General features: G+C 36.7%; 1 protein-coding gene across 1 annotated transcript; it reads right to left on the bottom strand.

Annotated features, from left to right (window-relative positions):
• Nucleotides 1-8,118: 8,118 nt before the first annotated feature.
• Nucleotides 8,119-10,246, bottom strand: LOC146741490 (uncharacterized). Its single transcript, XM_085499910.1, has 2 exons — nucleotides 10,215-10,246; nucleotides 8,119-9,689 (listed from the first exon to the last, which is right to left on the bottom strand). The coding sequence occupies exons 1-2, from the start codon at nucleotides 10,244-10,246 to the stop codon at nucleotides 8,246-8,248; spliced, it is 1,476 nt and encodes a 491-aa protein (XP_085356036.1). The 3' UTR covers nucleotides 8,119-8,245.
• Nucleotides 10,247-10,966: the final 720 nt, after the last annotated feature.

Below are 10,966 nucleotides of genomic sequence, written 5' to 3'. Positions count from 1 at the left end.
AAGGATCCTCCTACGTTTGTGTTGGTGCGCTTAGCGGAATTAGTTTTGAACGGGAACTGCTTTTCTTTTAATGGTAAACATTATATACAGAAACGAGGTGTGGCTATGGGCAGTTGTTTTGGTCCGAGCTATGCATGTTTATTCATGTCATATCAAGAGGGGTTAATTTTTTCGTCCTTTCAAGGCACTAAACCTGAATTTTATGTCAGGTACATTGATGATGGCTTTGGTGCCATGTCAAGCAGTCGGGATGAGTTATTACAGTTCATTGACTTTGTTAACAACTTTAATCCCGCCATACAATACACACATGATATATCAGAAATAACACTACCATTTCTCGATATTTCTACTAAGGTAGATGGTGATCGCATTTCTACATCAATTTACACAAAACCTACTATTCACATTGTTATTTACAGTATGAATCATCACATCCTACTAGAATGAAGGACTCCATACCTTACTCACAGTTACTCCGGGTACGTCGTATTTGCAGCGATGATACTGATTTCCGTAACCAGGCGAGTATTTTATGTGATTATTTCAGAAAACGGGGTTATCCTTGAAATGTCACTGGGAAAGCATTGGCCAAGGTTGTGTCAATGTCAAGAACGGATTGTATTGGTTCTACGGTTACCCGTGACAATCAGGATCGTGTAATTTTGGCACTTACGTACCATCCTTTAAATGTCAGGATTAAAAACATTATGTACAAACATTTTCACATTTTACAGACCAGCGAGGAGACAAGTTCAACGTTTCCACTAATGCCTACTACTGCCTGGCGCCGTGACACTAATTTAAGGAGGTTATTGGTGCATACGGGTGAAAGGGGAGACCCTGAGAAATATGGTTCTGTCCCGTGTAATCGTCCTAGGTGTAATACTTGTCCTTTTATTACAGACACTAATCGTATATTTGGTCCCAAGGGAGATGTTGAGGTCAAATATCCGTTCAGTTGTATCACTATGAATGTTGTATATTGCATTTCATGTATTAGATGCGGGAAACTTTATATTGGTTCTACAGTTCGTCGACTGGGTGATCGGTTTGCTGAGCATATACGGCAAACTAGACAGAAAAATCGTTATTATCCGGTTTCACATCATTTTAATTCTAGTGGACATAATATTACAGACATGTCTATTTCTGGTGTATGTGTTGTCAATGGCAACGAAAATCAGCTCAGGCGTGTCGAGGAGGAAACTATATTCCGCCTTGGAACTAAAGAACCCCATGGTATTAACAAACAGTTCAACTCATTTGTTGAGCTCACTACCTAAGGCGCGTTATTTGTTCTATTGTGGAATTTTTTGTGATTCTAACTTATAGTTCATGCGCGTTCTTACGTTCCTATGTTCTACCTGTACGTTATAACACTTGCTACTATGCTATCGATAAACAGCTCTGGCAACTGCCCCATCGGGAATTAGCCTGTAATGGCCTTTTTTCCCTCATAAATATGCATGAGGCAGATAATGAGCTGTCCTAACTTTTTCTGGGTCAATAGGTTAAATACATGCGTACTTGCTATATTTTGGTTTTGAGCACGCTCAGGTGATTTAGATGGAAAGCACATGTTCTGACCCACATTTTGGTGGTTCAACCACAACGACAAGATTTAAGGTAAGTTATGGCTCTTTTTTCACTTGCACAGTATTTTAGAATAAGCTGATGTCATACTTGTGACGCTTTACTTTCTCTAAAATGATTTGTGATTGTGTTTTTCTCAATTTTTTTTTCAAAAATCCTGTATTTTTTTTCATGCAGTAAATGCCTTGCCCAACATTTTGGTATATAGGTTCCGTGTGTACTGTCACTATTTTGGATGTACACCATTGCTTGAATATAATACTTTTCTGCATATTCTATTGCTGCATATTCACTGTTGTGTGTATACTGCATGAATTGCTGTATGTACCTGTTAAGGTATAGTCAAATAAATGGTCATTTTCATTTTTTTTTGTTCATACCAAAGGAAACATAGTTTGAAATTCTAAGGGGTGTATCAATAAAAAAAACAAACATCAGTTGCGTTTTTCACTTGTAAGAAAAACTTCCTTTTGTATCTCCCCTTCAGAAACATTTTACAAAACTTGTTATACCCTTCCCAATTCTAAATTCAATCTTAGTATATACTATTATAATATAAATAACATAGAAAAATTAATACTGCTTTTGGGAAGGGGATACAAAAGTATTTCTTTCCCTTGTATCTTCTTCCACATTATTGGTTGGGTACAATTTTGCAGAAATGTTATTAAATGAAATTTTATTATTTTTTGTGTGCTTTGTGTGTTTTTCATTATCAATCACAAAATATGATGCAATTTATGCCGCTCCTTTATAGACCAGTATTTACTGATGCTGACATTGGGTTGTGGTCTGATGCAATGTTGCCATTGGTGAATATTGGCATAGGAGCTTCATAAACTGTAACAGTGACAAAGTACATGTATTTTACATTGGTGCATTTTTTACTGTAGAAAACATTCATAATGAATGCCTTGGATGCCATACATAACAAGAACATGAGTTTTGATTGGTCTATAAAAGGATACCACCACTTTCATCGCAGGCCACATCCAGATGTTCTACTGGATGTTGAAATTGAACATAATAATCGATATGATCCAAGTTCAATGTTGGTAAAAATGCCTCCTTTATGTAGAATACCTAATGAACTTCATGACGAAGTTACCAGAGAGGGACGAGGCAACCAACCAAACCAAACAGTGAGAAGTATTGCTGACAAACAAGTAGGGAGAGTACCGGCTAATCTTTGCAAAGTATTTAGAAGATTGTTAGAATTGAATCTTGTAGAATCTGTAATTGTATGGTAAGTGACTGCATAAAGTTGTATGAATCACTGCAGTTGACTAATCTTGTAGAATCTGTAATTGTATGGTAAGTGACTGCATAAAGTTGTATGAATCACTGCAGTTGACTAATCTTGTAGAATCTGTAATTGTATGGTAAGTGACTGCATAAAGTTGTATGAATCACTGCAGTTGACTAATCTTGTAGAATCTGTAATTGTATGGTAAGTGACTGCATAAAGTTGTATGAATCACTGCAGTTGACTAATCTTGTAGAATCTGTAATTGTATGGTAAGTGACTGCATAAAGTTGTATGAATCACTGCAGTTGACTAATCTTGTAGAATCTGTAATTGTATGGTAAGTGACTGCATAAAGTTGTATGAATCACTGCAGTTGACTAATCTTGTAGAATCTGTAATTGTATGGTAAGTGACTGCATAAAGTTGTATGAATCACTGCAGTTGACTAATCTTGTAGAATCTGTAATTGTATGGTAAGTGACTGCATAAAGTTGTATGAATCACTGCAGTTGACTAATCTTGTAGAATCTGTAATTGTATGGTAAGTGACTGCATAAAGTTGTATGAATCACTGCAGTTGACTAATCTTGTAGAATCTGTAATTGTATGGTAAGTGACTGCATAAAGTTGTATGAATCACTGCAGTTGACTAATCTTGTAGAATCTGTAATTGTATGGTAAGTGACTGCATAAAGTTGTATGAATCACTGCAGTTGACTAATCTTGTAGAATCTGTAATTGTATGGTAAGTGACTGCATAAAGTTGTATGAATCACTGCAGTTGACTAATCTTGTAGAATCTGTAATTGTATGGTAAGTGACTGCATAAAGTTGTATGAATCACTGCAGTTGACTAATCTTGTTCCAAGTTATACCGGTACTTCATTTCAGTATTATAACTGATTGTTTGTACAATAGACTCCTGATGTGAATCTCATAATTTCCCTTTGTGATGTTTGTCTTTAAATGAAAACATGATTCTATTTTTTCTTTTAACTGGCTTGTAGCAAGTATACTGGTCAGACAGGGCTGTCAATCAGACCACCATCAAACCAGAGATTTCAACGTGGACAAGTACGTGACCGACCTGGTGGTGGGGCAGAACTTACATGCTTATATTACTTGAAGTACCATGAAATACCTAGAAGAAACATGGTAATGGAGGTATTTAACATATGTAGACAATTTCTGACTGACGAAGAACTGGAGCGTATTGCCTTGTAAAAGGTAAATTTGCATTTTGTTTTTAATGTATGAATTAAAGGGTTTTTAGCTGAAATTCTTTTTGTAATGGGTCATTATGATTATTCCAACTGCAAATGTCGTTGCCTAAATTGGCTTATCTTCTGCAGGTCTAACCATGACTGATCAATATGCAACACCATATTGTCATTATGAGAATTTGAAGAACATTTGTAGAGTATGTGGGAAAAGAATAACAAGCAGACGGAAAACTGAATGCCAGAAATACAAGGATGGACTTGAAGAGTTTTTCTCTATTAACATTGCAGATGATAAAAGTAATGTTCACCCAAATTTTGTTTGTCAATCATGTGTTGTTGTTATTAGTCGCTGTAGACTGAAGTCTAAACAGGGAATATTATACCAACCTAATGTAAATGTTCATGTTTTTGTACCTCACACTAGCCTGAACTGTGCTGTATGCTTCAGCAGGAAGCGGGGACGTCCAGCTCTATGTACGACCACACCATCAATGAGGGCAATGACAATGAGTTACTGGTAGATTCTAATATTGAAAATGTCATGTCTGAACACACATTAGACACATGTGTCAAGAATGTAGTACAGTGTATTCAATATGGTAATATGTCTTTAACACAGCTAATTGATTTAGCATTCACTCTTGGTAAATCTCAAGCAAATGCTGTTTCTGAAGACTTCCTGTCTTTTGATCAAACATATGTTAATCTAAACTACTTGATTAATATTGACCCTGCAATTTGGTACAGTAACCGTAATCCCATTGTTTGTGCTTTCATTGATGGTGTTTCAAATGACACAGAAAATGAATCATTGACATCCAAAAAAGTGTATTCTAAAGTAAAAGCAGTGGAATGAATTTATCATGTAAATTTGACTAGGGCTATTTCACCATTTGCATTTTCTGAAAGTCTGGTGAGTTATGCTATTTCTAACAGTAGAACTGTTGTTCAGTTACAAAGTGCTTCTCAGCCCACATGTACATACCCAAAAGTGCGGTCATGGCTTCAGGCCCAGGCATCTGAGCAACTAGTCTTACCACCTGGTGATGTGGTGGTAGCTTTTGATAATGATCAGGTTGTAGGTAAAACTTATCGTGTTCGAGAAAATAACAAAGTTGAAGTCAGTGTACTCACAAGCATATGTTATGCACAGATTGATGCTGAAGGCACTTTGCAGCAAAACTCAGATTTGAAACCAGGGACATGGTTCAACTATGAAAATTTTCCAAATGAAATTAAAAAAACTAATCTATGTTATGTGTAGTAATGACTGTGATGAGTTTTTGAAAAAGATATCGGAAATGCATTACAATGAATTGTTTATACATCTAAGCAAAAGATTGGAAAAAGTAGTAAGTGAACAAATAAGTAATTCAGGAGTTTATACCGATAAAATAGATGAAATTGTTAATGAAAAACGTACTGCCCTCACTCACAAATCTTGCCCATCTTGTCATTCCTTGGTGGAAAAAACAAAAAGAAAATGTCCAAACTGTAGTGTTAATATGAAGGAGGCTGCTGAGAGATTATTAGAGTTGTGTGGCCACCCTGTTCAGAATACTAGTAGTGTTTCGGTAGAGACAGTAACTGAAATCAGACTAGACTTTATGCCTGTTGAAGGTAAAGATTGTTTTCAACCACAGTTTACTTTGATGAATCCCACTAGCATGAGTGGTAGGTCATTCAGATATGACCATGTTAGCACTAACCACCCTGCCTCACCACCACCTGTTGGTGTTCTGGATCCAGTATTTGTAAATCCAAATTCTCATAAAACCATTGTAACAGTTCTCAGACAAATTGGTACCACTGCTGGAATTAAAACTTATGGAACAGGTTCTAGATATTGGCTAGCTGTATATATGGATGGGCTTCCGTACATGCTTGCACATAAAGTTATTCGCAGTGTACACAAATGTGTTCTGTGTTCAGAGTCCTTTTTTGGCAATGATGAATTTGTGAAGCACTGTATTGTAGCTCACAATAGTGAACATAGAGACTTTGTGTTACAATTTGACTGGGTTTTGCTGCGAATTGGCCCTGGGCACATGTAAATGAACATGATAAAATCATTTTTTGAGCTAAATTGGGAGGTTTTCATGTGTTCACTAGTTGAGATGATGGGGTTTAAATCAGAAAGGGCCCAGAAATATGCAAAGAAATGTTCAGACAACCACAAATCATGGGCATTATTAGAAATTTTTTTTGATGGAACCACAGATGAGCTTTTGATACCCTATGTAAGAAAGTGTATGGAAAAGGGTTTTGATGCATCTGTAAAGGGGTTCTTCAGATTTTTAAATGAAGTAAAAGGTCCAAATTATATGTATTTAGCAGAACAATGCTTTACATATTGTCAAGCAGTGGTAAATTACCGTGCTGGTGTGAGACGCAATAATGTGGATTTATTGAATGCAGCCAGATGTAAATATTCCCCAGTCTTTCATGCTAGGGTGCACCCCAAATACAGATTTATTGACATTGCTGATATGGCAGACAGGTTACTGTATCAAAGTGAACTTGGTAACTTTTTCAATAGGTGTGAGTCTGTATCTGTCTCCGGTGATCCCAGTAAAGGTGAAGGTTTAGATTTTGTACTAGAGAATTTTAACAAATTGAGTAAATCATGGATCACTGGTATGCCAGACACACAGATGTGGATAAACATTTTTCGAAATTTAAGCAAATTGTACAAGCTCAGAATGGCCACATTTCAAAATATGGGTATCTCTGACCCTTCCAGTGGAAAGAGTGGTAAACGTCCCAGTCAAATTAATGAAATAAATGCCTGGCGAAGCTATCTGAGAAATGCAAAATACTGTCTGGACCCATTTGTAAACAGACCGCATGTAAGTGTGGATGGTAATCCACTGGATAGCAATCTTGTAAAGTTTACCTCTTTGGCAATACAAAAAAGAAACAAATTCATAGAATTGAAATTTCTTGGAAAGCCAGTTTCAGATGACCGAAGTGACAATTACCCTGTATTTGTCACTCCAGCTGAGTCTAGTAAATATCATGATATCAACAATCAGACTAAGAGTGTCATTGAACAACTTGTGTTGGCAAAATTAGATTGTATATCAGATACCTCTCTGAAAGAAATATACAGTTCTGAATGGAGTAACGAGATCAAAAGATCTAAAAAGTCTGACTATATTAATTTCTATAATGAAATATGTACCCTGCTTGAACAGGAAGAGTGTAATTTGGAACTCTGTGAAGAAAATGATTGAGCTACAGTTACTGTATTTCCCTATTCTAATTAGAAATTTTTGGAAAAGATGAAATACAAGATGTGCATACAAGCCCCCCCAAAAATAGTTGTTTTTGTATATTTTAGAGTGTGACAGTCATGACATTCTACATGTTTGTCCCATTCTAAGATTGTATACATTTCCCACAGTGCAATAAGTATGACCACTGGCAGAAAAATTCCTTTACAGAATTACAAGGGAATGTCGCACAAACACCATTAGAATAGCAGCTATGTGTTTCTTGGTTTTGATTCCTTGAACTTGGTGTATTCATGTAAGCACTGGCACTACTTATAGGGGAAATAAGGTACACTTCCAATAAACAGCTTTGCAAAAATATTTTGAGCTTGTATCACCTCTGTATTCAAATACAAGAAATGCTGTACCATATTTTTTATATTAGAAGTGTATGTGCATTTAACAAGTGTTTTTGGTAAATGTGAAATACATTGTTATTACAATAGAAGAAGGCACAATTTTCATGTATGCCTATTGGAGGTATTGGAGGTCCATTCTAATAAAAAATATATGGTATTTGGACTGGATTGATATCACATGAATCAGTCATGGAGTTATGCCACTTTGATATCCAGGGCATATCAGATAAATTGGGTTTGTACTGCACAGTAAAACCGAACAATTTAAAATTGCCTTCTAAATAGGTTTTCATGTTTAACAAAGTGTAAAGTGAACAGTTTTCTCAATCCCTTAGTTTGGGTTAGACAGGTTTCACTGTACTACAATCTGATGAACTGTGACTTGTTTTTTACAAATGTACACAGAGAACAGCATGTTTCATTTTCTTGTTTATTGCATAAAATAAAAGTTTAGAAAGTTGCAACTTGTTTTATTTTATGACTGAGGTAAAGTATGTGAGAATGTTAGTAATATTTTAATATATCAGCAAGTGAACAAAACAGTCAACAGTGAACAATTATGACACAAGAACTTTTTTTCTTTCCTTTTATTTTGGCACACTTCTGGTGATGCTTCACATCACAGTGCATGCAAGAAATCCAGTCAGTCTTTGTTTTCCTCTGGCGTGGGGCCTTCTCTTTGTTGCATATAGGACAGATTACTACAGGTATAGGTTCATTGGCTGACTGAGATACCTGTGTGGGTTCACTGGCGGACGGACAAGAGGTAGGTTCACTGGTGGACGGTAGATATGTAGGTATGGGTTCACTTGTGGATGGCTGAGATGCAGATATGGGTTCACTGGTGGACACTTGATATGTAGGTATGGTTTCACTGACGGATAGGAGGGATGCAGGTATGGGTTTACTTGTGGATGGCAGAGATACCGGTTTGGGTTCACTGATGAATGGTTGAGATGCAGGTATGGGTTCACTGATAAATGGTTGAGATGCAGGTATGGGTTCACTGATGGACGGTTGAGATGCAGGTATGGGTTCACTGATGGACGGTTGAGATGTAGGTATGGGTTCACTGATGAATGGTTGAGATGCAGGTATGGGTTCACTGATGGACGGTTGAGATGCAGGTATGGGTTCACTGACGGATAGGAGGGGTGCAGGTATGGTTTCACTTGTAGATGGCTGAGATACAGGTTTGGGTTCACTGATGAATGGTTGAGATGTAGGTATGGGTTCACTGATGGATAGTTGAGATGTAGGTATGGGTTCACTGATGGATAGTTGAGATGCAGGTATGGGTTCACTGATGGACGGTTGAGATGCAGGTATGGGTTCACTGACGGATAGGAGGGGTGCAGGTATGGTTTCACTTGTAGATGGCTGAGATACAGGTTTGGGTTCACTGATGAATGGTTGAGATGTAGGTATGGGTTCACTGATGGATAGTTGAGATGTAGGTATGGGTTCACTGATGGATAGTTGAGATGCAGGTATGGGTTCACTGATGAACGGTTGAGATGCAGGTAGGGGTTCACTGATGGATAGTTGAGATGACATTGATTGGGGTTCACTGGTGGATGTGCAAGGTAATGACTGGTCAGTGGTAACTTCTTCCTCGTTTCCTAATATGTGTGTATTGCATGGTAAAAATGATTCCATGAATTGCCTAAACTCTTTCTGAGGGGAAGGTTTAACTACTGGAACTGTGCCATCAACACATCTGCTGTCGCCTTTAGTTATTTTTAATCCATGTCCTTCAAAATCAGATACCAGATCATTAGATCCATAGTATCGTGACATTCCACCATACTTTACTTTAACAAACACACTTGCACCAGTCAACCTATGAAGATCATGTGTAGCACTCAATAAAGTTTTCCTTCGTTTGCATACACTGGTTTGGCGTAATTTTTTATCTTCAATGTAGGAAAGATCATTGAAATGTCCTCTAAAATGGGTTTTCTTCCTACCAAGATTATTATGTTCACTGAAAATTATAAATAATAACAACAAGGAATTAGTTACTCCATTAGAACGGTTACAAGGCACTATTGATAAAATTATTAGCACGTGGGCTGGTACGAAAACCCTTTTTTCACAGTTTATTTTTATTTGTGCCATAATTCATTATTATTCATAGCACCAAGGTCAACATAACTTCATGTATTTTGTTACATCCCAACTTTATTCAGACACCCTGTTTATTTGCGTCAGCTGTTATACAAGAAACGTTTTGGTTGCTTGCTTCACTCATTTATTTGATGCTAATGAATTTCTCGTCTCTTTACTGTTATCATCATTGTTTCATGTTTGATTAGACGGGTGTTTGATACAAAAATCACTGACTTCCTAACCATCAATAGTGTGTATGGGACGAATGTTCAAATCAGCAAACAAAATGAAGCATTTATTAGTATGTAATAACAGACACTATAATATCGCTTGACTCTGTAATTATAATTTTCCAAATCATTAATTACACATAGGAAGAAGATGTAAAAAAAAGCCTCACCTTTCTGTTACTTCCGTGTCCATCTCAGCCATGTGTGAAGGTCATACTAAGGGTCACAGACTCGTTCCGATTCATAATCACCCACAATGCATTTAAAGGTCAAAGGGGTTGCAGCCTCATTTTGAAACAATTCCCAATCGGGAAGTGGGTTATCATGTTTCCCAATCAAGCAGTTGCTCGAACTGATAAAGAGCCATTGCTCGAAACGTCTAGCTATTTTTAATAGTTATTTAGGACTACGATTACCAAATATTATCTTCAATATATCATATTTATCAGTCCGAGCAGCATTTATTTATTTATCACTGCCATGAATGCATCATTGTGATTGGTTGGGAGACTGTTTTAATTTATGCAAGCCATGGTTAAATAGAGCATAATGCACAGTTATGGTGTTCCAAATAAGGCCCCAGAATATGAATACAAGTTTAATGCGTAAACAAATAAAGGGAAGGGCATTTAAATTCTAGGGAAATTTTTGGGTAATATTGATAGTGTCATGAATTTGTTTACGCGTATCTGTTGATCGACTTAATTAGCTGATTATTAGCGAATTGCTGTGTTATGTCTGTCATCGTCTAGGCCTATTTGAAGTTTTGGACGGAACTTGGCTCAGTGATTTGGAACTAATTACGAGATAATCGTCGCCATTTTGACAGTTTATATTCATAGTTATTAATGTAGTGAACAATTAATCAAAAGATATGACGTATTCAGTACTTAGTGTGATTGGCTTTATGATTGAAGGTTAC

This window comes from Saccoglossus kowalevskii, chromosome 6 (genome assembly GCF_978046115.1).
Source record: "Saccoglossus kowalevskii chromosome 6, keSacKowa6.1, whole genome shotgun sequence".
NCBI lineage: Eukaryota > Metazoa > Hemichordata > Enteropneusta > Harrimaniidae > Saccoglossus > Saccoglossus kowalevskii.
This window is presented reverse-complemented; position numbering and strand designations above follow the sequence as displayed.

What these genes read in the sequence shown, in the direction of transcription:
- LOC146741490 (XM_085499910.1), bottom strand. Translation starts at nt 10,246, where the DNA reads ATGGCTGAGATGGACACGGAAGTAACAGAAAG. An exon ending in GACACGGAAGTAACAGAAAG is followed by an intron (nt 9,690 to 10,214) that starts GTGAGGCTTTTT and finishes TATAATTTTCAG; the next exon opens with TGAACATAATAATCTTGGTA.